The sequence below is a fragment of the Chamaea fasciata genome, unplaced genomic scaffold (assembly GCF_029207755.1).
Source record: "Chamaea fasciata isolate MVZ Bird 193981 ecotype frontalis unplaced genomic scaffold, bChaFas1.0.hap1 SCAF_24, whole genome shotgun sequence".
Classification (NCBI taxonomy): Eukaryota; Metazoa; Chordata; class Aves; order Passeriformes; family Sylviidae; genus Chamaea; species Chamaea fasciata.
In genome coordinates this window covers 1,601,323-1,628,680 of record NW_027094109.1, presented here as the reverse complement: position 1 = coordinate 1,628,680, position 27,358 = coordinate 1,601,323, and the positions used below count along the sequence as shown (strand labels likewise).

The 27,358-nt window shown below is 56.4% G+C and overlaps 2 protein-coding genes across 14 annotated transcripts in view; one reads left to right on the top strand and one right to left on the bottom strand.

Annotated features, from left to right (window-relative positions):
• Nucleotides 1–626: 626 nt before the first annotated feature.
• On the top strand, nucleotides 627–19,689 carry ST3GAL4 (ST3 beta-galactoside alpha-2,3-sialyltransferase 4). 11 transcript variants are annotated; one of them, XM_066203581.1, is made up of 12 exons: nucleotides 4,663–4,677; nucleotides 10,017–10,077; nucleotides 15,549–15,679; nucleotides 16,117–16,189; nucleotides 16,677–16,758; nucleotides 17,291–17,374; nucleotides 17,481–17,578; nucleotides 17,952–18,012; nucleotides 18,252–18,347; nucleotides 18,426–18,615; nucleotides 18,713–18,856; nucleotides 18,953–19,189. In XM_066203581.1, exons 3-12 carry the CDS (start codon nucleotides 15,647–15,649, stop codon nucleotides 19,187–19,189), a joined length of 1,098 nt encoding a protein of 365 aa, XP_066059678.1. In that variant the 5' UTR covers nucleotides 4,663–4,677; nucleotides 10,017–10,077; nucleotides 15,549–15,646. The 11 variants fall into 11 exon arrangements, with proteins under 11 accessions (XP_066059676.1, XP_066059680.1, XP_066059673.1 ...); XM_066203579.1 differs by lacking the exons at nucleotides 4,663–4,677; nucleotides 15,549–15,679 and adding an exon at nucleotides 627–714; XM_066203583.1 differs by lacking the exons at nucleotides 4,663–4,677; nucleotides 15,549–15,679 and adding an exon at nucleotides 1,667–1,706.
• A 175-nt stretch (nucleotides 19,690–19,864) lies between these two features.
• Nucleotides 19,865–27,358, bottom strand: part of KIRREL3 (kirre like nephrin family adhesion molecule 3) — a 354,811-nt gene continuing 347,317 nt past the window's right edge. For all 3 annotated transcript variants that reach the window (XM_066203572.1, XM_066203573.1, XM_066203574.1), the window contains 2 exons: nucleotides 22,689–22,775; nucleotides 19,865–21,771 (listed from right to left, as the gene is read on the bottom strand). In XM_066203572.1, the coding sequence (XP_066059669.1) occupies nucleotides 21,328–21,771; nucleotides 22,689–22,775 (531 nt within the window). In that variant the 3' untranslated portion in view covers nucleotides 19,865–21,327. The remainder of the gene's footprint in view (nucleotides 21,772–22,688; nucleotides 22,776–27,358) is intronic.

Genomic DNA, 27,358 nt, shown 5'->3' with positions numbered 1-27,358 from the left:
TCAAGCAGGTGTCCTGAGATTCCTGTGGGATGCACACAGCTGGTGTCCAACACTTGGTATGGGATCACCATTGCTTCCTCAAACCTCGGTGATGCTTGAGCCACAGCACCGTGACCTCTTAGCACAGTGGCCTGGGCAATCCCTGATCCTGGATTTGCACTTCTGCCAGGGCTTTTATTCTGCTCCCAGCCCTGTTGATGTTGCCCTGGGCCATGGGGGGATGGAGATGGAGATGGAGATGGAGACCATCACCCCAAAACGAGCCCATCCACCATCACCAGCAGGATGCAGCTGCTGGGAACTGAGAAGGTCATGGGAAGCAAAGCTGTGCAGCCTCTTTTAATATTCTGTCTTGGGGGCACAGCAAAAATAGACATTTGGGATGCATTATTATTGCTGGAGCTTCATTGAATGCTGTTTATTATTTTCAGATGCAATAAACCAAGCAGTACAACCCATGAGACTGAAGGGTCAAAATATCCTTCAAGCAAATCCCTGCCGAGCTGTGGCCCCACTAATTGTCCCAGATTGTCTACAAGCCCATGGCAATTAAAACCTAATTACGCCGAGTTTGCCTGTCACCACGGGTAAAACTCTGCCCCACTTGTTAACAGCAAGGAAATCCCAGCCTAAGGAGGATGAGGAAGGAGGCAAGAATTTTCTTCAAATATCGATGTAGTTCCCTTGGCAAAATCAGATGTGTCAGCTCGACAGGTATTTTATCAATTTATACTGGCGCCAGAGATGTTGTATGAGGGATTGCCAAAACTCACTCTGGGCAGGAGGGATGAGGTTGAGGCTGCAGTAATTTAAAAAAAAAAACAACAACTTTTGAAGGGAATTAAAAAATCTTCAAAAGTCGACTGCTAATTTTGTGTACTGTGGGGTGGGATGGAAATGGAATCCCGTGGGAGAGCGAGGTGGCCTGACATGGGGCATTCCTGTGGTGAGGATTAATTTATTTTCAGGAAAAAGAAAAACACTTAATATTAACTGATGATTCTAAGCAAAGCCATCCCCAGGGCGTTTGTGTGTCATCTCACGATGGTCTGAGTGTAATCTCATGGGGCTTCCAGCATCATCTCATGGGGGTTCAATGAGGGAACAGTGCAAACCCCCTGGCTCAGTGTAAATCTCCCGCAGGATGAGCTTTGCCCACTCCCCAGAATTTGCTGCGAGCCAGTTTTGGCGGGTTTTGGGTGTGGGGGGCGGGCTTGCTTTGGGAGGGGCTGCCCCCAGCCCCATGATTTTTGGGGGTCCGAAGGACCCGGGGATGGCGTTGTTTCAATGAGGGAACAGTGCAAACCCCCTGGCTCAGTGTAAATCTCCCGCAGGATGAGCTTTGCCCACTCCCCAGAATTTGCTGCGAGCCAGTTTTGGCGGGTTTTGGGTGTGGGGGGCGGGCTTGCTTTGGGAGGGGCTGCCCCCAGCCCCATGATTTTTGGGGGTCCGAAGGACCCGGGGATGGCGTTGTTGCCCTCCCCCGCCCAGCTCTCCCGTGCCGAGGATGAGGGATGGGGTGCCTTCAGCTCCCGGGATGCTCTTCCCCACCCTCCCTCCTTCCTCCTCCTCCTCCTCCCTCGGCCGCCCATCCCGCGCTGTGCGCAAGCGTGTCCGCCCCCCGCCCGCCCCTCCGGGCCGGCCCCGCATCCCGCACCCACCCCCCGCATCCTCCCGCCGCGCCGACCCCCCCGCGCCGCCCCATGGTGAGTCCGCAGCCGGGGGTCCCCCCGGGCCCCTCCTGTCCCCCCGTGTCCCCTCGTCTTCCCCCGGGGCCGCGTGTCCAAAGCGGGTTTGCGGGTCGGGGGGTGTTGAGCGAAAGAAGAGGGCTGGGAAGAAGCAAAGCGCCGGTGGTTTTTGGGGGGGCTGGAGGGGTCGGAGGGGGGCACCCCGCGCTGGGAGGGCGCAGGGCAGGGCAGGAGCTTTGCCCGCCTGGCAGCTCCCGGGCAGGGTTGGCATGGGGGGTGCAAGCTGGGGCTGTGGGGGTACCCCCCGTTCACCCCAGCCCGGACCCCCACCGGTGCATCCCACGCCTTTGGCATCGATGTCCCGGCGAGCGCGGCACATCGGAAAGGGAGGAAGCGGCTTTATTTTTACGTTTTGTGGGTTTTTGAAAAAGAATTATTATGATTATTTTTCTAATTAACGCAATTAATCGGCGCCTGAAGTGTGAGTGTGGGCAGCGGCGAGAGGAAAACCCCCGCTCTCCCAGTGCCCTTCCATCTGCTGTCTCCCCATTCCCGGCAAAACAAACCCCCTCATCTCGCCGGGAAAAGACGGCCTTTGGCATCGCTCCTGCCTGTGGCCACTCCCGGGAAAGGAGATCCCACCCCGAAAGCCCCGGGAAGAGAGGGTCTGGCATCTCCCCATAGCACGGGGTGGGCTCCTTGCGATGGGTCTGGCTGATTGGAATGCCCGGGAGCCGGGGTAAGGAAGGGAAAAGCCTCCCGGAGGCCCCGGGAGGGGAGGACGTGCCCCGTGTGCAGCTCAGGACGGCATCGCTCCCGTGTGGAACAGCGGGCTGAGGAGGATTTAAGTGGTCTGAACCTTTTTACCCCATCCCTGAGCATCCTCTGACTGGTGGATGGATGTGCTCCAGTGGCCCGGTGATCCCAAAAGGGTAGGAGGGGTCCCTGCCGGTCCCCCACCCGATGCTGGTGTGGACAGAGCTGCTGGGAGCGGGATCTGGGCACGTTCGTGCAGGATAAGCCCCGTCCTGTCCCACTCTGTGTGCCTGGAGCCCTCTTCTCCCACGGGACAGGATTGTTTCCAGGGGGAGATGAGGATGCTTGCCCCGAGACCAGCAGGAAAAGGACCAGCTGGACCTTTCCCCATTGATCTTTTCATGTCAGGTCTTTGCAGGGTGAGCCAGTGGTGTCTTATTGTTCTGGGGAGTGGAGAACAAAGGAAAATTCTTCATCTGGGTGTGTTTTTTCTGTGTTCCTCAGCTCAGACACCCTCTTTCCCATTGGATCAGTAGGGTGATGCCCGATGGGATGATTCTAGCTGCTTGGCAAGTCTGATCTCCATCTCTTGGTGAGATGAGTTGAAAAAAGTCTTGTGGTGGAGCTTTTCAGGAAGCTCTGCTGAATTTCCCTGTCTTTTCTGCTGGGCTCTCCCTCTGGATGCTCCTGGAGGCAGGTGATGGATTGCCCAGGCTTTGCCAGCTGTCCCTGCCAAGGGTGTCTGTGGGACAGGCACCCCAGGCAGGCCAGAACCTGGCATCAGTGATAGAACTGATGGTTTAAGTGTCCTCTTCCTCTCTGGCTCCTAATGATGTGTCCAATGTTTAATGAGCTCCTCATGTCGCTATAAGCTGTAGGATGGGATCAACATGCTTTGCTGGACTTTTCCTAACCCCTGTCCCTAATTATCTACATCATTTAAGGGCTGTTTGCTCATCCAGCTTCAGGCAGGGAGTTATTAGCAATTGCTCCAGCAAGGCACTGAATTCTGAGGAATAATGGCTCTGCAAATGTAAACATAAAAGGAGGAACTGTCTGTGGACACTGATTTTAAGGGATTTCCACTATGGAGATCTGCAAGCAGGGTGTGTTCCACAGCTGGGATTGGAGCATCCTCCTGGAGGATCCACCCTGGAGGGAAAACATCCATTTCAAACTCTGGAGCAGCTGTACTGATGTCTACAAGTCCGTATTTTTATAGCTTGTGTTGTCCCCATTCTTGCAACCACCATCAGAGGATGTGGGAATGCTGAGACCAGTGCCCTCCCCATGCCTGTGTTCAGAGGTTTTCAGCAGGCAGCAATTCTCAGGTTGAATCCTGCTAATTAATTATTTGGCAATATCTCTAAATCCCATGTATTCTGTTGCTTATTCTCTTTGATGAAGTGATGGTCCCATTGCTTTACCTTTGAATATTCCAGAGCTGATGCAGGCTGGAAGCGTGGAATCTGCTTCTTCACAGCTTTCCCTATTGTGCTTTTAAAAAAAAAAAAAATGTTATTTTTCCCTTTTCCTTTTTTACCTCTGGATGTAGCATGATGGCTGTGTAAGGAGCGGGGCTGTGGTCCTGTTCCTGCAGAGGCTGGGATCCTGGATTCACCAGGGTCCCTCTGGGATCCCATCCCTCTCTACGCATTCCAGGCTGGGACCCCTCCCATACACTGCTCCCAGGGACAGTTGCCCTGAGTGGTTTTGGTTTTGCAGTGAAGAAAGGAAATGATTTGATGCTTTCATGCTGCTTGTTGCAACTCCTTTTTTTTTTTTTTTTTTTTTTTTTTTTTTGGTGTTTCTTAAGTTCCCGTCACTTTGCTTTCACACTTCTCTGTCCTCCAGCTGTAATCCTCGTGCTTATTGAGCTTTTTCTAGGAAAACCCTGTGTCTGCTTGGGAGGGAAGAGGAAAAAAATCCTCAGTACTTGCTGATGTCTTGCTTTTCCAGCTGCTGACCCCTTGCATGTGACTTGGGGTTGGGCTGGAAAGTTTCCTCGGAGGAAGGAGAAAGGCATTCGGCTGTGAGGGAACGGAAAAACCAAAGGAGCTGCTCTCCATCCTGGTTTTCCTTCGGGCTGGCGGATGCTCGGAGCGGTTTGGGGCCGGCGCAGGCTGCGGCTGCTCTCCAGGATGTGTTTTGCCGTCTGCCGGAGCCCCCGGAGCTGCTCCCGGCTGCGCCGAGGCGCGGATCGCCGCGGGAAGGGCCCGGCCCCGCCGGGGAGGTGCGTGGCAGCGGGGCAGGGCTGCAGCCGGCGCTGCCTCCGGGCTCTTTGCTGCGGGATGGGGCCGGAGCGGCCACCCCGGGGAGCGGGATGGGGCTGGAGTCTGCCCATCCCACGTGGATCTGCCCTGCCATAAATTGCTCTGCTGGGATGTCCAGCGAAGGTGGGTTTGACCAACTTCTGCTCCCTGCACCTTGACTCGGGGAAGACTGCAAGGGGCCGGGGACTCCCCACCGCATCAGCTCCTTGCGGAGGACTGCACGGTCCAGGTTAGGCTGGCAATCTCCTTCGGCTCTTCCATGCCATCCTGAGGATGTTGGAATGCGCCTGGACCATCCTGGGATGCAGCCTGTGCTGGCAAGGGGTGCCGGAGGTGGGATGCAGTGGTCCCAAGGGATGGATGGTGTAGTGCTGAAGGAAGACTCCTGACCACACCAGAAGTCAGATCCACAAATCCGTGGAAAGTTTTCTGCTCCTTTTCAGAGTTTTGGTTTCTTTTTATTTCAAGTCAGAACAACCCTAAATCACCAAACCACGTCCAGATAGGATCAAGCAGGAAGCTGGCTCCCTTTCCCTTGTTTTCTGTAGGTTTAAAAACACGTATCTGTGCTGTTGGTTCTTCTCTTTAATCGTGGGTCTGCGAAGGAGGCTTTAACCTGAGCTCACGCCGTTGGAATTCCCTGCTGCGCCAGGGAGAGGCTCCTTGCCTTCAATCGCTTCCAGATGCCATTCCCGTTCCAGCTCTTCCCCTTGCAAAATGTCTCCCCCAGCCCGCCAAAGTTTTCCCGGCCGGATTCGACATCCCGATATCCGGCCAGGCTGAGTAAGCCGAGCCTTAATTTTTTAACCAGAGCCTGATGCCAGTGGCGGGAGGTTGGAACTCACCCCGTGGTGTTGCACAAGCCGGAGCCCCGGGGTGGATCCTCCGTCAGGGTTTGAGCTGCTTGCGACATCGGGTGGTTTTTAAATTTCTTTTAAAATGGAGATAAATGAGCTGGGATGGAGTTTGGGGTTTGGAATCCCTTGCTGCACCTTCTGCCTGCATTGCTAATGGAGCAGAGTTTCTCTGAGCCCCAAAATGACAGGAAACTGAGGCAGGAGAGTGCTGAGCAAGAGATGAGGAGTCTTAAACACTGCTCTGGGGCTTTGCTGATGCTGTGTGCACCCAGGCAGCCCAGCATTCCCACCGGGGATCATAAAACACCCCGGGATGGGGGTTAAACCTCCAGCACAGCAGCTCTGTGGCTGTTGGGCTCATCTGACCCCCCTGGCTTGTGGTCTGCGGGTGGGATTTTGTGGCACGAGGATGGATCAGACCTGCCTGTGTTGGGAATGGAGGAAAGTGCTGAAGCACTGAGGGGATAAAATGAGGTGGAAAGTGAGAAGTGAGGGAGAAAAATGCAGAGAGGGAGGATGCAAGCGAACTTTGGGGATGCAGGACTGAACAGGACTAGGGTGTGGGAAGTGGGATGGTGTCAGAAATGAAGGGCAGTGAGGGCTTTAGGGGTTAAATGTGGCGCTGCCTTTGAACAAGGAGCAGTGCCAAGGGCTGGGAAGTCCTCGGCCCCATCCCTGTGCGATCACCAGTGCTGCTTCCAAACCAAAAAATAGACGGGGGAAAAAGAATCACAAAGAACTGTCTGTTCGGGCATATTCGGGCTCAACAGGTTTTGCTCCCGGGCGGGGTCTGGTATTTGGGGTGGGGGAGCTGAGGGCGGCCAAGAGCCCGGCTGTCAGAGCAGGCTCTTTATGCTACAAAAAAAGATGTGATTTGTCCTCAGAAACCTTACCCCGGGCTCCTTTTCCACTGCCTTTTTTCTCGTGGGGTGACGGCAGCCCTCAAGGGCTTGGGTGGTGCAGGCAGAGTGGGAAGGGAAAGGAAGGGATGGGCAGCTCCTGATGAAGGAATGGGGAGGTTTTCAGTCAAAATATGGATGAACAAAAGGTTTTGGAGCCCTGACACCCCGGCACCTGTCCCAGGACCATGTCCCACTGCCAAAGTCCCCAGCATGTTCGGCTTCTTCAGCATCCTGGTGGTCCATCAGCATCTGCCCTGGAGCTGGGGTTTCCCCGGCCCCTTTGCTGCCTAATTAACAACATTGCTGCATAATCTCCGCTGCATTTACAAGTTAAATCGACCGATTATCTGTATTATGCAAAAGCAGCTTTAAATCTAAATTATTTATTTGCATGGGGTGTCTGGAAATCAGCAGCACTAAGCATGGGGACGATGTTCTCTTGGAAGTGCAGACTTGTGCTCGGAAATAAACCCAAAATAGGCTTTTTTTGGTGTGGTGGGTGATGCTCGACACCCCAGCTTGGGAATATGTCTATTTTTTCCTTTCATTTATTTTTTTTTTTTGAGGTGGGGGGTGGTTATTGTGGGAGGCTCATCCTTAAATAGCGGTGATTTATTTTTAGCTTGGTCGCTGCTTTGGATAATCCGGCTTGGCTGGGCAGCTTTGCTTTTCTTCTCATTCTCGGGGATTTGATAGAAATAGGTTTATTAAATTATTTTAGTTTTATTAAAATAGTTTAATAAATTTGATAAACTATTAATAGAATTAAAGAAACACAGGGTTGGAGGATGGGGGTTCTGCTTTTGGTGGCCCTTTTGTGCTGTCTTGAACAGGGAGCATCCACTGGGATGACCATTAGCAAAACCCCTTCTCAAAGTGTAATTCCCACACTGGAATTACACCTTTGGCTCGGCCAGAGGATGGTTGGGAAGCGGCTGGATTATCTCCCATTAAATACTTGCTGAATGAATAAGCTGCTGGTCCCGGGGCCATAGCGACTGGGGTGACGTGAGGGATGTGCCGGGCTTGGAAACACCTTGCTCCTGCCAGCTGGAGACGTTTTCTCTGGAGGAGGATGAGCTCACCTGGATTTTATTCCCCTCCCAGCCTGGCTTTTGCTCTCTCCCCCCTCGGGAGGTAATTTTAACCGAGGGAGGCTGGTGCCGGCGATGGAGCACCGAGGGACGGACGGAGGGACGGCGGCCTCGCTGCAGGTCTGGCGGGCACGAGGGCAAGAGACTCGTCTCCATCTCCCCCTCCCCTCTTCTAACAGCCCTGGGGGGATTTGGTCCTCGATGGGGGAGGATGATGACAGGAGGAATTTGGAGGCTCATCCCTGCACTGTGTGTGTCCCCTCCTGCCTCTGGAATATCCGTTCCTGCCAGGATGCTCCTACACTGGGGCTGAGCTCCTCAAAGGGCCAGTTCTGGCTGGCTTTAGTCTTTAACACAGGAAGAGGATGTGCCCATTGGGTTCTTGTTTTCTTTTGCCCAAAGCCATGAGCATCCCAGAGGGAGATGTTGGGGAGCGGGCTGAAAGTGCCTTTTCCCCCTCAGATTTGGAAATTGTCATTTAAATTATTTAACTGATGGGCAGGAGAGGAAACTGAGGCCAGCAACGCAGCTGGAGAAGGAAAGGAACAAAATCCAGCTTGTTTAGGGAAAATCCAGCCTGTTTAGGGTTTCTTGAGGGGTCTGGGATATGCGACGTTCATTTCCTGCTGGGATCAGCTGCCGGATGGGTTGAGCTGCCTGCGGCGAGTGGTGGAGACAGCGGCTCCTGACCTGGTGGACGCTGGAACCGTGATGGGACTTTTCTGGACCTTGGGCTGGGAACGACCGATCGCATTGGCTCATGGCAGAGAAACTGCTTGGGTGGCTGGAAAACAACTCTGGGAAGACTGGCAGCAATCCAGGCTCTTCCAGTTGAGCTGGAAAGACCAGCTTAGGGCAAGACCTTGGATCCACCAGGATCTTGCCTGGCTGATGTGCTTTAAGGTATTGCAGTCTCCTGCTCATCCAGGGCTGCAGGATCCTCCTGGAACCCCCAGGCAGCTCTGAACATCCTCGTTTCCATGGGCAGGGGCTGATGCTGTGCCCTGAAGTGCTTTAGCAGGAGCTCCCCAGGGAGAGTTTAACCTTGTTAGTGGCTCCTATAATTCACAGATGTAAATGAAAAGGCTCTTTGTCAGAGGCAGCAATGTTGGATGCTCTGGTGGATTCAGGGCTTCTGGAAAGACCCGGGTGCCAAAGGTGAATTTTGTGGCCTCAAGTGCATTTGGTTTGGCAGCTGATTGCCCTGAGCCCTTGGGATTAATCGTGCCCCCAAGGCAAGCAGCGATGGAAGAATGAAGCAAAAGTTCTTTGGGTGGAGGGAGAAGGTGTGACACTGGATTGGAGCCATCCCTGTCATCCCGGGGCATGTGCAGAAAGCCTGATCCCTGGCGAGAAGTATCCATGAGAAACCATCTCAGGCTGCTGGGTGGTCTCCTTCCCCGCCCCTCAGACAAGGATGTAAAATTAATGGGATATTAAGAGGGGAGCGTGCTGTGGGGAAGGCTTGCACCTCTCTCATCTCTGCTTTTTCTAGCTGCAGGAGAGAGGTGAGGAAACCTCTGGCCCTTCGGAGCTTTCCCTTGGAAGCACCTTCCCTGCCAGGGCTAAAGGAGCAGCTGTCAGAGAGAGGCTTGTCTTCCTCACCTGCATCACGGTTTATTTCTTGCACTGTTTCTGCACTGTTTCTCACTCTGAAATGAGCTGACATTCCCTCTCACGTGTTTTTTGGGGGGAGAGCCGTGACTTCCACCACATCCCATCCATCCCAGGGACACAGGGGAAGAGCAAAGCTGCTGCCCAGGGGCTGACTGGGATAGCAGCGGGCTCGCTCCTCTGGCTGGGTCATTTTCCCCTGCCTGGGAACATTAGTGGGGATGCAGAGCAGAGAGGCTTTCTCGGAGTGGCAGCATGGCAGGAGGGTTTCTGTGCGTGGTGTGGTTTCTCGGCAGGGCTTTTCCTCCCCCCAGTCATAAGGATTTTGCAGTGCTGGGCTAGGATGTGCAGTTTGGAAAGTTTTAGAGGAAGAGATGCCGGAGATGCGGGAATAAGGAGCGTTCTCTAGGCAGGAGGGCAGGAAAGCTGCATTCCCCTTTCCTTAGGAAAGGGCATCGCTCCAATCTCATGGGGTCTTCTGAAAGCCCGAGCGAGTCACGGACGGGGATTTCGGGTGTTGGGGAAAGCGGCGGCGAGCTCTGCGCTCCCATCGGCCACACCTCCTCCTTAAGAGGGCTGGGAGTCCGGCCCCGGGGCTGCGGGCCGAGGTGGGTGGAGGTGGGCGGCTTTTCGGAGGTGGGCGGCTTTTCGGAGGTGGGCGGCTTTTCGGAGGTGGGCGGCTTTTCGGAGAGCTCAGACTTCCCGTGCGACCTGTGCCGGCTCGTCGGGGCCCCGCTCCCGCTGCCCTGGCCGGGAAGCCGGAGGCGGATGGCTGCCCTGCCGCTGTGGGTGGCTGCAGCCCTGAGGATGTTCTCCCTTCTCCCTTTCCTAGGGGAAGAGAGGACGGCTCCGTAGATCCCGCCGAGCTCCCGCCTGGACCAAGAGGACGGGCCGTAAGTAGCCGTGACTTGTTGCCAGCTAATCCCCGCCCTGCTGGGGCTGGGTTCGGCCTCTCCCGCTGCTGGGGATGCAGGAAAAGTTCTCCCTGGGATGGGAATCCTCCTCCCGGCGTGGGTTAACGGAGCACGGAGGTGATGCTGGGGCTGCTAAGTGGTGGGCTTAGCAGGAATCTCCTTTCGTAGCATGGGAGAAAAGAGCAGAGAAGAACCCCCGCGATTTGGGGCTGGCCAGATCGGGCTGTGGGGTTGCCCTGGGGGTTCTGCTTCTCTGAATCCGGTGCAAAACAGGAAACGGGCAAGAAACGGCACGGAGTCAGGGCTGCACGTGAGCCTTGCAAGGGAGATAGTGACTGCAGGCAGCTTCGAGTCCCCAAAAGGGGACCCCCAGAATCAAAAGCCAGTGGGAGCAGGAGCTGCCTGCAGGATAACTCAGCCCAGGGGCTTGATATCCCTTAATTTCCCACCTCTTTTCCCGTAAGAGCTGGGGCATTGCTTGAGTTTGGGTTGGGGCTGGGCTGGAGCATCTCCATGGTTTAGTTTTTACCTCCCAGAACTCTAAGGGAGTGGTGCTCCCGGTGGATGTTCTGCCTGTTGCTCCCAGGAGAGACTGCGAGCACTGCCTGCACCCCCAGCTCACTGCCTCCCCCCCCAGCTCACTGCCTCCCCCTTTCTGCCGCTTTTTTAGGGGCACTTAGTCCAAAACACGAATTCAAAGCTGCGTTGCTAAAGCTGCTTTTGCTGTTGTTGCTGTATCTCCCTGGGTGATCCCTGAGGATGGAGGTACTGGAGAGTAAACACGGCACTGAGGGGAGGGTGGCAGCAAAGGGAGGCTGGACGGGGCAGGTAGGAGAGAAGGGTGTGGCTGGATTTATGTCAGGGGGTCAGGGATGAAATCCCACAGGTCACTGTGGGACATCATTATCACTGCCCTCAACTCCTTAGCAGGGACTTGTCACCCCGTGGGTGGCTCTGCTCTTTTCAGCAGCTCGGCCGTAACCACCAGGGTGTAGGGAGCTGCATACAGCCAGAAAAGGTCTTTATTTTAGTGTTTTAAATAGCAAAAGAGTGATTAAACCTATATAATAAAAATAATAATATATAATTTCTAAAATTGTAGCTTAACTGTAACCCTGTAGCTCCGTGATGGCCCGGGGTTACCCCAGAGCTGTGAGATGATCAGGTACACCCACACAGCCGGTGTTTTGGGGCTGTAGGAAGGGATTTGTGTCTCATCCCTTTGCTTTTTCTGTGGCAAGGATTGAAAAAAAAAAAAAAACAAAAACAACACAGGGGGAGAGGAGAGGATGAAGCCAGAGCTGGTCTGAATTGCTCTGGAGCACATTAAAACCAACAGTGCCATGGTAATGCAGAAGCAGCCTGCATTTATCCTGAGGACCTGCCACTGTGGAAATACTTGTTGTACCTGAGCTTATTTGCTGTTGCCACCTTCAAAATTGCAGCCTGGTCATGGGTAAATGTTTTGTTAAGACTCACATGCCAAGGAGGGGTTGTTTTCCCCTACTGTAAATCTTTGGCTGGGTTATTGTGTGCCTGGGATACCACGGCAAAGGAAACAGCACTGCCTCTCTGAGTAAGAGGCAATTAAGATTCCTTTAAAGATTCCTTTAAAGTGACTCGAAGGGCTCTTAAAATAGGATAAATGTGGCTATCAGTGCACAGGCCAGGCTGGCTCCACACCCTCTGTGGGGTCGTGCCCAATGTCCAGTGGAGCTGATTTTTGCAGTGCTGTGTCCTCACGACCCTCTCCATCCCCCCGGCCCACGGCACTGCAGCTCTGGCTTGTGACATTGCCCTGCTCTGCGGTTTTTCCCTGCTCCCTCCCAGCATCCCTGGTCCCCCCTTGGTATCCTTCTTTCCCTGCCAGCATCCCCATCCCATGCCACATCTCTTGGAGGGGGCTCAGATCTGATCCCTGCTGCTTTTTGGGCCTGCAGTGGTGGCTGTTGCGATCCCACAAAGATTTTCTTCCCAGCTTGGAAAAAAAAATTCCCCGAGCACCGGGAGCTCGCAGCAGCCAGGGCGAGGAAGGTTTGGGATGCCAGGCTGGGGGATTTGGGTGTGTTTGATGCTCTGCCAAGCCCAGGCAGTGCCTGCAGTTGTCTGGATCCTTTCCCTGCAGGATGGCCCCGGCCGCCTCCCAGGTTGCGCTCAGGCTCCGGCAGGCGATGGCTGTGCCGGGGCAGGGCCCGGCGTGGGGGGCCAGCCGGCATGTGCCGGGCTCCTCCGGCAATCCCCGCCCTCCCGGGTGCGGAACACCCCCGGGATGGGGGTCTGGAACATCCCACGGCTGTGAACTGCTTCTGTGGGGGTCGATCCAGGTTGTTGTCCTCCAGGGAGCACAGGATCTGCCCTGCTGGTTCCCCAAAGCTCCGTGTGCCTGGAAAGCTCGGGAGAGGTGGTGTGGCTGGGGCTGGAGGGGTCTGTGCTGTCCTGGCTGTCTGTCTGTCTCCCTCTGGTTCCCACTGCTGAGAGTGAATCCTTAGGGACTGCCAGTGCAGCCCTTCCTCGGGTGCTATCCAACTCTCCTTCAGTTAAAAATAAAGGCATGGTTTTTTTTGGATAAATTGTCAGAGATGCTTCTTTTTCAGTGAGCATCCTTCTTACCCAGGGAAGCTGGACCAGGCAGTGGGTGGCTCCGTGTCCCGTGGGCACGTGGGATGGGACGGTGGGAGCACAGGGGAGGTGTCCTTGCCTCGTGTCACGCTTTTCCCAATCCATAGGTTACCATGGAAATATAAAAGTGCCAAGCCTGCTGGTCCGTGATGATGGCCTGGGACCACCATCCATCCATGCTGGGATATTGTGGGGGAATTTATAACCACTTCTCACCTCCGTGCTTCTTCCATGCCTTTAAATTCCTTTTTTCCCTTTTTTTTTTTTTTTTTTTTTTTTTTTGGCTGGTGCTTGCTGCCAGTTTGTGAATTGACACGACTTAAATCTGGAAATGTTGGAGCCATTGAGGCCGTGGGGGGAGAGGGGAATGGGTGGATGGAGATACAGGGATGAACTTCTCTGGCAGGTGGGTTGGTCTGTATGGATGTTGCTGGCGTCTCCCAGGGGACATGGTGAAACTGGGAGGCAAAACCCTGCTCCAGCTCAGAGGGAGACAAGGAAACTCCATGAGGCTCGGACACGAGTTGCCTCTGCAGCATCCTGGGATGGGGCTTTCCCAGAAGACAGGGTGGGGAAGGGAGTGGGAGAGGGGGAACGGGCCATGGGGCGTTTGGATCCTTTGTGCAGGGATAATTGCAGCCTGCAGCGCTGAGGGGGTGCATCCTCCAACATCAAAGAAGGGCTTTTCCAGTCACTTCTTCCAGGTGCGGGGAGCTGAATCCAGCTGGGACTTTCCTCCCAGCTTCAGGGCTTGGCAGGGCAGACAATGCCCTGGACCAGCCCTGGAGGAGCGAGGGTTGATCCCAGCCAGGGCCGAGTCTCTCCCTGCTGGGCAGGGATGCTGCAGTGCAGGATGCAGGGAGGATGTTGTGGTGAGGGATCTGTGTTGGGGGATCTGAGGGATTCTGCACAGGCTCTGAGGATGCTCTGAGGGGACAGGGATGTTTTGGGGGCACTGAGGATGCTGTGGGAGCTCTGAGGATGCTGTGATGGGATGGGGATGCCAATGGGAGGGAACTCTGAGGACGCTGTGAGGGACCAGAGATGCTGCAGGAACGGGGACATTGCAGGACTGGGGATGCTATGGAGGGCTCTGAGGATGCTGAGACCAAATTGCCCTGGGGTGCTCTGAGGATACTGTGATGGGACAGGGATGCTGCAGGACTGGGGATGCTGTGGGGACCAGCAGGACCCTTTGGCATTGCTCCCTCCAGCAGCCCTACGAGGAGGACACAGGACCTGGCTCGCGTAGTTCAGACCTTCCTGCTTTCAGCAGCTGCTCTGGTTTGGGCTGTGGATCTGGGAGGGCTGTGGGGAGCTTGAAGTCATTCCAGAGGCACCAGGGGTGTGGGGGCAGGCGGGTGTGCTCTGTTTTGCTCCGCATTCCCTGAACGCTTCACTAAACAACGTTCCTTCTCCTCGGGGATTGTTAGCCGTGTTTGCCTTTAGATAAGTTTTGCATCAGGCCCAGCTTGTGTATGCAAGCCTGGGAAAAGATCATAAAGCTGTCAAAAAAAAATTATTTAAAAAAAAAAGCTGGTATGCAAAGGCAAACATTGTGGGCAGATGAGATTTTTCCCAGTGTTATCACTGATGGAAGGGGTGAAGTGAACTTGGTTGGGTGTTTTGGCACCCAAGGATGAAGCTGAGGGGTGAATTTGGTGCTAAAATCAGATCCTGATGCCCAGCAGTTTCCCAGCCCTGGGCAAACAGGGGTACTCAGGCCCCCCAGAAGCATCCCCAGCCTCCAGCTGAGGCGCTGGATTTCCCCTTGGGGTTTTTGTGGCCAGTTTTGCTAAGAACAAAACCCCCCAGGAAGCACAAGCTGCTTTTTACATTCCCCTACTTTTAACTTTTTCCAAGAAATTGTAACGTGTAAAGGGGTGAGACCCCCCGTGCCTTCTTCCTGCATTGCTCCCACCCTTGAAGATTCAGCTGTGGGTTTTATCTTCCCAAGCAGGAGGGGCTTGTTGAGCTGGAAATACAGACGCAGGATGAGAGCCGGGGTGTAAGTTGGGAGGGGGGTTGCTTCCCCTTTCTGGAGCCTCCAGGTAACGGTGGGGCACAATTATCCATGTTTTATGAAGGAGAAGTGGCTCAGAGGGAGAGAGGGCTTTCCTAGGGCACCACCTCACCTGTCACCATCCCTGTCCCCATCCCTCTGCTGTCAAACGGACACAATTTTCTTTTTCCAGTGTCCTGTCCCGTTACTTTTGGTGTGGTTTAATTGTCCTTAATTACCCTTTTAATTGCCCTTCCTGCTCTTTTTAATTAATTGCTCTCCTGCCCTCTTACCTTCAGAAGCCCATGACAGGGAAGGGAAGAGCCTGGCTTTTGTGGGGCCATCTTTGGTCGCATTTCTCCTTGTTCTTGATACATTTTTGCCCCCAAACCTGGTGTTCTTGGCTGGCTGAGGCCGTGGCCCCTCCGGGTGTTTGGCAGATGTCAGGTTTGTTAGCGGCACTTCCTTGGGCAGGGAGGGGGTGAGGTGGGTGCCCTCCCTCGGCAGGTGACTAATCCCTGGAGACTCTGATGGGCAGGCTCTGATTGAGTTTGGATTGCCCAGCCCTGGCGTGCAGCTTTCCCCTTGGCTGGCACTTAAAACCCGGAGACGTGGCTGGTCGGAGCCGGGAGGATCTCACTTACCGGGGGCAAAGCCAAGCCCAGCTCTGAGCCTGGCTTAGAGCAGGATTCACCCTGGGAGCAAAGCCTCCCCTGTACCCCAAAGCTTCCCCCAACCTGGTAAGTTCATTTTCTGTCCTTGCCGTGTCCTGATGGGATGAGCCGACCCCGGGATGGCTCCGACCACGGCTCTTTGCTCCTTATTCCAGGAGGGAGAGGTTTTGGAGGAGGACAAAAGTGGCCCCACTTCCCTGGGCAGTGTTTGTGTGGGCACTAAACTCGTGGCACCTCTTTTCCCCGGGCCGGGATGGGTGAATTCAAGGCGTTGGAGGTTCCCCAAGTACGTGATGCTCTTTGGTTTGATCCTGCTCAGCTGCTCCTGTCCTCTCTGACTGGCTTTGTGGTGGCACGTTGGGCTTCGTACCTGCTGGTGCCAGGTGGATGCTTAAGCTGGGCTTAAAGTCTCCCCCCAAGGGATTTCGTGGTTGAAACCCCTCTGAGGGCTTGTTTTTCCTCTCTAATTCTGTTTTTCTTTTTCCTTTGGCCTCTAACCTGTAGGGCTGAAGCTCCTTGGGAAGTGCGGCCGCTTGCCTGGCTTTGATAAGCTCTCTAAACCAACCTTTTGGCAGCAAAGAAATGTGAATTTAAATAAATAAATCCTCTGGGGCACCTTTGCACCTGCTTGTCCACAGATGCATGTGGACAAGCAGGGGGTGGTGCCTCTTGGATGGGGTTTAGGTTCAGCTCTGATGGGTTTTCCCTGTTCTCCTGCTGCAGGTGACCAGCCACGATGAGAGCTTCGGCCCTCTCCTGATCCCTTTCCTGCTGATAAAAATGATCAACAAGTCTCGTGAGTCCCACAGTGGATCCCATCTGCCCCTGTCCAGGCAGGGCTGGGGAGCCTGGGGAATTTGCATTTGGAAACGTGGGGGTTGGATGCTGCTTTGCTGTGGTTCCAGTTGAGTGATGGAATTTTGGGGTATCACAGGAGAAGGTCACAGCGGCAGGGGGTGGTTTTGGGGATGTTGATTTCTGGGCTTGGGCACCTGGAAGCCCTTGGACTCTGTTGCACAGAAATGGGGCGGAGGCACAATGGAAAAGGGAATATTTGCCTAGGCTTTGATGCAAAGCAGACAGGAGGAGACAGAAATGTCACAGTGGCTTTTAAACTTTGGACAAAACCACTGCTCCTCTCTGGTGCCAGCCAACCCTGCTCCCCGGGGAGAAGGCTCTGCCATCCTGGGTCTAGCTAGGGATGCTGTGGGACCCCACAGGCAATCATCTAAACCCCACGGCTGACGTTGGTTTTTCTCTCCCGCTCCCCTCTGGGCATGCAGGAGGGAAGATACTCGGGGTGCTGGCGCTGTTTCTGGTGATGGTTTGGTACTCGATCTACCGGGAAGACAGGTACATACAGCTGTGAGTGCTTCTTACTCAAGTTTAAAGGACCTCCTGCCCTTTCCTTCACTCTTGGGAGGCAGCTTCTTCCTGCCCAGGGATGCCAGAGCATGGCAGATTCCCTGGATCTGAGGGGACTGGGGAGGAGGCAGCATCCTCGGCTGCTGCTGGAGAATGGGGGACACAAATGAGATCCCCCCCCGGGTGTGTGTGGGTGGTTGGGCTCTGCGGGGTTTTTTGCAAATGCTGGTGCTTTTCTGAGCCCAGGAGGATGGGAAAGTTCTGCTCTCTTCCCAGTGCCAGTGATGCTGATGGAGATGGGGAAAGTGGAGTGTGAGGTTCATGAGCAGAGCAAGAGAGACCTCTTCTGATGCAAGCGTGCAAGCCCAGCAGATGAATACCCAGGCAGTGCCGGCCTTAAATCCGGCTGGAAATCTCTCTCACAGCTTGAATCCCACAGTGAAGATGCCTGGGGGTGCCAGAGCCCCTTCTGCCAGGAGGGGGCTGCACGGGAAAAGGCATAATTTGATTTAATTAACCTCTTCCTTTACAGCTTTTATTTCCCTGTGCAAGAAAACAACAAGACAACGTGTCCCCTTGGGGAGGTGGAAAAAAAAGCGGCGCAGCTCATTGGGAAGTGAGTTTTGGGGCTGGGAGAGGGGAGTGGGGGGGATGCAGAGCCAGGACCCTCCTCCCTGGGCCATCCCAGATCCCAGTCTCACTGACCCTTTGCTCCTTGGCAGCTACTCGAGGGACCACCCACTGTTCTTGCAGCTGAAGGACTATTTTTGGGTGAAGACGCCGTCGCTCTACGAGCTGCCCTACGGCACCAAGGGAAGTGGTAAGCCTGACAATGCTCCACGGGGTCTGTCTGTCTGTCTGTCCTGCTGCTGCTCTTGGGGTTTCAGCTTCCCTTTTCCTAAAGACATCTGCAGGTTGATTTTGTTGGGCACTGTTCTCGAGATATTTTCTTGGTTTTTAGACTCTGCAGTGTGTATCTCCTCACCCTGGGTGCCCATGATGCCTCTAAAAGAGTTTAGGATGGGCCAGATTTTACTAGAGACAGATTATCTGCCTGAAACTGGGATTAACAGTAGGAGCAAATTCAGCAGGGTTGGGGCAGCACTCAGAGTGCTGTGCCAGGCAGGAGCTACCTTCCTCCCCTTCCTCCCCTTCCTCCCCTCCCTCACCCTGTCCTTGCCCTTGCTTTGCAGAAGACGTCCTCCTGCGCCTGCTGTCCATCACCCACTACTCTGTGCCTGAGAGCATCCAGAGGTAACACTGGGGTGGGTTTAGGGGCTTTTCTTTTCCTTCATCATTGCTCTCTTGGGGAGTGGTTGGAATTTGTCTGCTGTGGGCCCAGGATTTGGCAAAACAAACCTCTGCAACCCAGGGGTGGTGGATGGAGCACGGGAAGGTTCGGAGACTGGACAACACCGGGTTTAACCCCCCTGGGGGTTAAAATCACCCCGGTTTTGGAACAGGTCTGGTTGAGACAGGGTTTTCTCTCGCAGCCTGAAGTGCCGGAGGTGTGCCGTGGTGGGCAACGGCCACCGGCTCCGCAACAGCTCCATGGGGGACACCATCAACACCTACGATGTCGTGATCAGGTACAGCCCTGGGCCCGGCCCACCGCTCCCTCCCCGGTGCCACCCGCAGCTGGGGCTGACACCTGTGATGTCCCAAAGGCTGAACAACGCCCCGGTCCATGGTTATGAGCAGGACGTGGGCTCCAAGACCACCATGCGCCTCTTCTACCCGGAGTCAGCCCACTTCGACCCCAGGACCGAGAACAACCCCGACACGCTGCTGGTGCTCGTGCCCTTCAAGCCCATGGACTTCCAGTGGATGGAGGCCATCCTGAACGACAAGAAGAGGGTGAGCGTGGTGGGGAACGGGGTGCAACCTCTCCCTGGCTGCTCCAGGCTCCAACTGCCATGCCACCCCACACCTGGGGACATCTGGCCTCTTGCAGGTTCGGAAAGGGTTTTGGAAACAGCCCCCGTTGATCTGGGATGCCAACCCGGAGCAAGTGCGTATCCTCAACCCCTACTACATGGAAGTAACTGCTGCTAAACTGCTCAACCTCCCCATGAAGCAACCACGGAAGATCAAACAGGTAAGGGGTGGGGATGGCCAGTCCCCCTGCACCCCCTGAGGGGGGACAGCCTGTCCCCGTGCAGCTCCCTGAAGGCTGTGGCTCTGTGTTCCCCAGAAGCCCACCACGGGGCTGCTGGCCATCACCTTGGCACTGCACTTCTGTGACCTGGTGCACATCGCGGGCTTTGGCTACCCCGACTCGGCCAACAAGAAGCAAACCATCCACTACTACGAACAGATCACGCTCAAGTCCATGGCCGTAAGTGTTTGCCCCACAGTTTTGTCCCTGTTCCCCCTATTTTTCCCCCAGGATTGGGGATGGCAGCCCAGGAGAGCAGTGCCAGGATGCTGAATGGCGTGGGAGGCTCTTCCCTCTCACTCCCCTCCCATGCTGAAGTCTGAAGTCCACCTTTGGCTGGTCATCATCCAACTTCTCTTGGTAGCCAAATGTCTTTGGAGGCATGGAGAGTTGGATCCATCCCCAGTTTATGCATGAGGAGAAAAGCTTGTGGACAATTGGGCAGGGAGGGTTCCGATCCTGCTTTTGGTGGGGCTGAAGTCCCTGCTGGTGGGGTGGGCAAGCTGGAGGGTGGGAAGGTGGGAGGGGTGGAAGGAAAGCTCATGGCCCCTCCTGGCCGGACTCTGGCGTCACCCCCTGCTCCCCGTCCCGCAGGCGTCGGAGCACAACGTGTCACACGAGGCCGTGGCCATCAAGCGGATGCTGGAGCTGGGACTCGTCAAGAACCTCACCTACTTCTGAGGGCGGCGGGGCTGCACAGGGACACCGTCCCCAGGGCCAGGAGACACCGTCCCCTTCACTGAGGGGACACAGCGCTGGCACGGCCGGAGTGACCGAGGCACAGCATCCTTGTCACCGCCGCCACCACGCCCTGGGACTCTGGGAGCGGGGCTGGGGCTGGGGGGCCGCGCTGGACCGCGGGTGCCCAGGGTGGGGCAGCTCTCGGGGTGCAGGGAGCCCGGCGGGGCCGCGGCCCAGCGCCTTTTCTACTGACGCACTGAAGCTACGAGGACTTGGAGGGCGTTTTTGGGCTAGGGGGGTCCTCCCTCCCAGCGGGCCTGAGGGGGTGGGTCAGGGCAGGAGCCCTGGCCCTGGACATTCTCTTTCCCTTAATTCCCTCATACACTGACGAGGGCCCTGCTGACGGGCTGATTTTGGGGGTCCTGGCCCCTCCCCACCCAGGGAATGGGAGCCTTTGGAGGCTAATGTTGCCTCCTTCCTGCCCTGGACCTCTCCCCAAATATTTAATTCCCCCCCCTTTTTTTTTTTAATTTCCTTTTTTACTTGGCGGCCCTGTCCTGTGCCTTAGCGCTGGCGTAGGGACTCGTCCCCACAGCCCCCCTGGGTGGGGGCACCCTGGGGTGCTTGGCTTCAGGGTCTGCCAGGGCCCTTTGGTGGTGCAGATTAATTTAATTAATTTAAATGCTTATTTATGGTGGAGCCTTCACCCAGGGCCCGCACGCCTCTGGTGTCAGGGACAAGAGGCCTTGGGGTGGGCTGGTGTGTGCTTGGCTCCAGGGCTGGGCATTTGGGACGTCCCCCCACCACGGAGGGGTTGACCGGTGCCTTCTCCCTGCTGGTGTCGGGTCCCCTCTGCCCCCGTGGGGCTGCAGGTGTTGGGGGGACCCACGGATGGGGGTGTTGGGGCTCACGCTGGCACCCAATAAAGTCCTGGTGAGGCTGGGATGGGCTGCGCACTCCTGGGGCACGATGGGGGATGTGAGGGAGTTTTGGGGCTGTGAGATGCAGGGAGGGTGGCCTGTCCCCATGCCCTTGTGTCCCCACATCCCCTTACCTGTTGTGACGCCCCACGTCCTGGCTCGCACGCTGGGGCCGTGGGGGCCCAGCTGCCCCGTGCCTCAGTTTCCCTTCACCACCGGCCATTTCTGCGCCCATGGGGCCTGCCCCGGGGAGGCCACGGCACACGCAGCTCTGTGTGCCAGGGAGGCCGATGTCCCCGCGGGGTGGCCATCAGCCCAGGCGTGCCACGAGAAACACCTCTTGTATTGACCGCGGCGCCGCGATACAGCTGGAGAGGCCCTTCCCGGGGGGTCCCTGTCCCACCGATGTCCCCCCGCTCCTGTCCCACAGGGCGGGACCCCCCGACCCCCTCGAAACGGACTCTATAAGTATGGACACCGAACACCACGAAGGAAGGGGAGGAGGCGGGTGGGAGAGGGCGGCGGGAAGCGGGGGCGAGCGGCTGGGGGGGCGCGGGGGTGCGCGGTGGGGCCGGGGCCGTCCCCAGCGCCGCGGAGGGCACGGCTCCCCGGGGCTCAGCGCGTCCTCGGCGGGGTTGTGCTTAGCATGTACCAGGGAGGGGAGGATGCTCGGCCGGCCCCCTGCCCCACAGCCCCGCTCCGGCGGGGGCTGGATCCGGCCTCTTCCCACCGCCGCTGCCGGCGGGCGCGACTGTCCGAGCGCGGAGCCACGGCGCCCGCGCGGAGGGTCCCGAGCGGCCCCGGAGGGGCTCAAACGTGCGTCTGCATCCGCCTCTGCAGGGGCCGGCTGGGGTCTGAGTTTTGGGAAGACGACTGGGAATGGTGGGAGGAGGATGCGGAGGCCTTGCTGGCCTTGTCGAACTGCACGTAGCCGTCCTGCTTGCCGCTGCTGCTGATGCTGCTGTCGCACTGGGTGTCGAGGAAGGAGCTGCTGTCGCTCATGGAGCCGCGCTGGAACTCGCGCTCGCACAGCTCGATGGAGCTGCTGCCCATGCCCAGCACGAAGCGCTGGCTGTAGTCGTAGAGGCGGCTCTGCCCGCTCAGGGTGCTGTAGATGTTGGTGAAGGACATGCCCGTGGGCACACGCTGCTTGCCGGCCGGGCGCAGGTCAGCCGGGCAGCCCGACAGCGAGATGGTGGGGGTGGAGTGGTGCTCCTTGAAGGTGTTCACGCTGTAGTAGCCGTTGGTGGGGTCCTGGGGAGTGGGAGAAGCGGGGCAGGTTGGTGGTGGCCTCCCTGGGTACTGAGGCATTTGGGGTGCCCACCTTGCCCATCCGCCCGGGACTTGTGAGACTTACCAGAACCATCAAATATACTGAGCTGGAAGAGATCCACCAGGATCATCCAGTCCAACCCCTGGCCCTGCAGAGACACCCCAACAATCCCACCCTGGGCATCCCCAGCAGTGCTGTCCAAAGGCCCCTGGAGCTCTTGGGGCTGTGCCCATTCCCTGGGGAGCCTGGGCAGTGCCCAGCACCCTCTGGGGGAAGAACCTTTCCCTGATCTCCAGCCTGACCCTGCCCTGGCAAAGCTCCAGCTGTTCTCTCAGGTCCTGTTGCTGGTCAGAGCAGAGATTAGAGCTGTCCCTCAGGAAGAAGCTGCAGACCCTGATGAGTCTCCCCTTGCTCTCCTCCGGGCTGAACAAGCCAAATCACCTCAGCTGCTCCTCGTATGAGCCCTGCAGACCCTTCCCCATTTTCATAGCCCTGCTTTGGAGGACGCCTCAACCAAACCCAGCAATGTCCTCTTGTGCCACCAATGGATTCCAATCTGTTCAGCCGCCTCCAGGCCGGGACACAAGTGCCCCTTGCACACCACTGTCCTGGCACCACACCTTTGTGTTATCCCAAAAAGCTGCTGGGGCCACCGAACAGTGCCAGAGCCTCTCTCCCTGCACAGGGACAGCTCTCTGGGACAGGCCACCACTGGGGACATGGCCCAAGGACAGACAGCCTGGCAGCAGCAGTGAGGCATGAGCTAGTTCGGTCCGGTGGTGGGCACCCGGAGGGGTTCTCAGCACCCCGGGGTGCAGCCCCTCTGCCCGGAGTGGTCGGGGGGCTCTGACCCCAACTCCTCATTGGGGACAAAGGCACACCCCAGGATCCAACTCACCTTCAGGTTTTGAAACTCCTTCTCCTCCTCCTTGAGCACCTCGAGCTGCTTCAGCACCGAATCCTGCTGGAACTCCCCCCGGTCCATCTAGGAAAGGACGCAGGCAGGGTCAGCATCCCAGGCACCGCCTGACCCCGGCTTCCCCATTCACCCCAGGCCATGTGGGGCCAGCCCCACATCCACCATCAGCCCCAGGGCACTGGGAAGTTGCCACCAGCTGGATTCAAGGACTTGCCCAGGGCTGCCCCAGCGGTGTCCAAGGGCGGTGGAGCCGAGCAGACGCCCAAAAGCCACACAGTTCCCTGGGTTACAGATTGGTTTTCCCTGTTTAGGACACAAAAAGCCGGGCTGATGTAGAAAACGAATTATTTACCGTGGTGAGGGTTGGGGCTGCACCCGCCTGCCCAAAGCAACATCCCCAAAATCGTGCTTTTAATTTTTTTCCCCCCTTTTTTAATCTTTTTTTTCCCCCTTCTTTTCATCCTTTCCTCCTCAGCTGAACTTGGCCGCCTCATTAGTTTTCCTTTGAAGGCTGGCTGTGATCGGGGGGAGGCGGAGAGGAGGGACAAGGTGCACATTAATTACACCACGGCTTTAATTACCCTTCCTTCAGCACGCGGGGCTGAGCAGGAAGCAGGATAATTATCAACCAATTTCTCAGTTGCCTTTTTTTAGCTTCTCCCGTGTTCACCGGACGCCTCCAGCCTGGCTTCTCTGGGATTACAGCCCCACATCAGCCCCAAAATCCCCTTTTATTGCCCAAATTCTCTCCTCTTTAAGATGGTAAGTGGCTGTGGAAATTCACCCTGCGGCACTTGCTGTTCATCTCCCGAAAGCCTTTGATGTGGCTGTTAAAGGCAATAAATTAGAGTACCTGAGTTTTCCTCGGGAAAAGGAAGCCTGTACCAGCCATTGATTTACCAGGATAAATACAAGTGTCGCCGAGGATTAAACGAGTGCAGCTAAAATGGGACGTGGAGGGTTTTTTTTTTGCTCTGCCAGCCGCGGCGACCCCCTCGATCCCCTAAAGCATCTAAAGACCCCTCTCTAAGGCAGAGACTGGGGGTGTAAACCCTATCGAAAGGATTTAACAGGTCCCAGCTCGGAATGAAAAGGGAAAACCAATTCTCCTTGGATTTGGCGCTTTTTTTTTCGTGTTGGTGTGGATGACCCAAGTGGCCAGGGCCGGACCCAAAGATGGAGAGGGAAGAAGGGAGGTAGGAACCAAGGGAACAGTCCCACTGTGACCAAACCTCCCTGGAATTAATGTCGGGTTTGATGGCGTGTTTTAAGCCATTTTATGTCGCCTCTTGAAGTGATGGTGGGAACGATCCAGGCACTGGGATGTTCCTTGAGCCCCGTGGGGACCCTGACTGTCCCCGCTCTGAATTCGGCTGCACCCCGTGGGTTTGGGGACTGCATGAGATCCACTAAGCGCCATCACATCACTGAACCTCCAATTCCCCCATTACAGCCGGTCATTAACGTCAACTTCATTAAAGTTTTACACCATTAATTAGTGGGCGGTGGGATCCTCGTTAGTGTGATTTCCGCTTTGTCATCAGTGAGTAAACACCGGGAAGGGACGGAAGTTAACTCAATATCACCAGTATTAACGGGGGTTATGGAGGGGGAGAGGGAAATACGGGGGAAAAAAAAAAAGCCAGAGATGTCTGAGTGCCCCGGTGTCATTCCTGGACTCTTTTCCAGAGCCATGGCTTTCTGCAGCCAGGTGACAGCACCAATATGCTCCGGGCTTCGCCGTGCAGATGGCTGGGGATACACCCACCTGCCTGTTAGAGCCACGTGCCCACCATTCCCCTCCTGCCAGCGCCCTTCCCATCCTGGGAACCTCATGCCAGGACTTAATCCTGCTTGGCACTGCCGGGTGCCGGCAGCCTTCCCCATGCCCAGAATAGTGAGGTATCGCAGGTGGGGTGTAAAGTCCTGACCATTCCCAAACCTGGCCGGTGCCTCCTGAATCAGCGTGGCTGAGGGATGTGACAAACTGCATCCCTGCATCCCCACCGCCACTGCCTCGCTTTCCCCCGCCGCCAAAGGCAGGGAGCTCCTCCAGATCCTGAAGCATCACCTCAGCCTCGCTGTGCTGGCTCCCACCGCCCAGGGAGCGCCTCCCTGCAGAGCAAAGCGCCTTCCCAGGTCACCCAGTGCAGGGAAACCCTGGATGGAAGCAGCGGGCAGCGCCCTCCGTGCCTCCCGGTCCGCTCTGGAAATGCAGAGCTCTCCCGCGTTTCACGCCACCAAACGAAGCCCCTGAGACGGAGAATCCGACAGGATATTAAGTTCTTGGCTTTCATCAGTGGACACAATATGTTTTTTTAAAATGCTGCTCCAGGTCCCTGAGTGTCCGCCGGACCTGGCGGGCTCGAAGTGCCTTCCCCCGCCTGGCTCCAGGTTTAATTACAATCTTTCCGGCTGGTTGGGTAATTGGAAGCCACCCGGCAGCACTTGTGCGGGCCAGACGTTACCAGGGTGAGCGATGCTGATGACGATTGTCGAACAGCGACTTCCTCTGCTCTCAGGGAGGGAACAAACCCATGAGTAAAGAACCCCTCTGGGAATTCCCAGCTCGGTGAAGCTTTGTCGCCTTCAAACACCGGCTCTGGCCTCGGTGGCCCAGGGGTGTGAGCTCCCGGGGTGGGTGTGGCTGCCCACCACAGGAGAAGCTACAGCGCCTTGTCCCACCTCTCGCCAAAATATGCTTTTGGGTGGGCTGGTGCCGCTGGAAGGGGTCGGCTCTGAGGGAGGGATGTTCCTCGGGCCTCCCGGGCGAGGCTGGATGTTGTGGAGGTGCAGCCCGGCTCCAATCCAGACCCGGCTCTGACAGCTCAGGGTTGCCGCTGCCTCCCAGGGTGGCGGTGGCCACCGGGCACATGGAACGTGTCCCAGCCCGCGGGCACGGGGGGAAGGCAGAGAAAGGAATGCTGTGTCCACCGGGCTGCAGGTACGAAAGAGCCTCGCCCAGAACGGAAATCCTGCTTCTTTGATTTTTCCTCTTCCACGGGGATCTTAAGCTGCACCAAGGGAAATATAGGTTGGGTATTAGGAAAAAGTCTGTTACAGAAAGGGTGCTAGAGTACTGGAATGGTCTGCCCGGGGAGGTGGTGGAGCCACCATCCCTGGATGTGTTCAAGGAAAGACTGGATGTGTTTAAAGAAAGATTGGATGTGGCACTCGGTGCTGTGGTTTAGCTGAGGTGGTATTAGGGCATGGGTTGGACTGGATCATCTTGAAGGTCTCTCCCAGCCTGGTGATTCTGTGTGTGTGTGATCTGAGCTGAGCACCTGTCTGGAAAAGGTGCCTGGTGCTGATCACCCAGGAAGGCTGTGGACAAACTAGGAACAGCCCTTGGAGCAGAGGGATGGGTTTAAGGAGATGGGAAAAGATAAACCTAACACTGGATTGATCATTTTGACTGTTGCACTCCAAATACGAACTAAAGGTGATGCCGGGATCTGCCCGGCCACCCTGGATCCCCTCTGATGGAAGGGATGATCCAGAGATGGAGATCTCTGCCTGCCTGCCACTTTGGGATCACCTTTGACTGCTCATGGCAGTGAGGATGACTCTTTTGGGATTATCAGCCCCGTTTCACAGGTGGGGAGGCACGGGGTCCGATCAGCCAGGAATAAACCCAGCTGTGGTGAGGGAGGAGGCTGTGCCACGCCGAAGCTGATGCTGCTCCTCATCTCCCTCCTCACAGCCCGGGCTCAACAGAGCTGCCGTGCCCGGGCAATGCATCCCGCAGGAGGGACAATGCGGCCGTTGTGGTTTGTTTTCCGCAGGATCAGACCCTTTAGCAGGCTCTTTGGCCTCCAGCCACTGGAGCTGGCAGCCTTTTCCCCGCCCGTAGGCACTGCCTGGCGGAACAGCTCTCGGAGCAGGGGGTGGGAACGCCGCTGAGGCAATGTGAACACATGCAAATCAGGCAGCGTGACGCGTATCCTAAGGTGTTAATGAATTTATAGATGCATGAATAATTACTTGTGAAAGGCACGGTGGGCTGCGGAGGTCACGGATGGCTGGAGAATGACAAAACAGCGTTTGGGGGCACGGAGAGTCACGCCGGCACTCCGCGGCCGGGAGCGCTCCGGCAGAGCGGGACACTGTGGGAAACCGAGCAGCAAAGGCACATCCACGGTGCTGAGGATCCTGAAATCCAGCAGGAGCACGTCAGGCTGTGCTGGAGTCAGGGGCTCGGCCGAGAGGCCGGGATTGGGTTAGGATGGAGAGCAGTGAGGAGCTGTTTGCCAGCGTGGCTGCTCCTCGTTGACATCCACATCAATGATCCCGAGCCCCGGGCATGGCAGTGACAGTCACAGTTGTTATTAAACTGCAAGGTGTGATGAACACTGACGAGGGTGAGGAGATCATCTCAAGGGATGGAGATCTCCCAGGACACTCAGAGAAGGCAATGGGGAAGCAGAAGGAATAATGCTGGCACTGGGAGGAGGGAGAGCTGGAAAATCCTGGGGTGAGGGTAGGGAGGTGCTGGGCTCTGCCCTCTTCATCCTACTGGAGAGATCTCATTGCTCCTCATCAGCAAGAGGAATTTTTAAACTCGATCCTTAATTTAATTGACAAAGCTGGAACAATTTATGAGGAACCTGTTTGGCATCCAAGGCTGGGTGTCTGATGGCCCGAGGAGG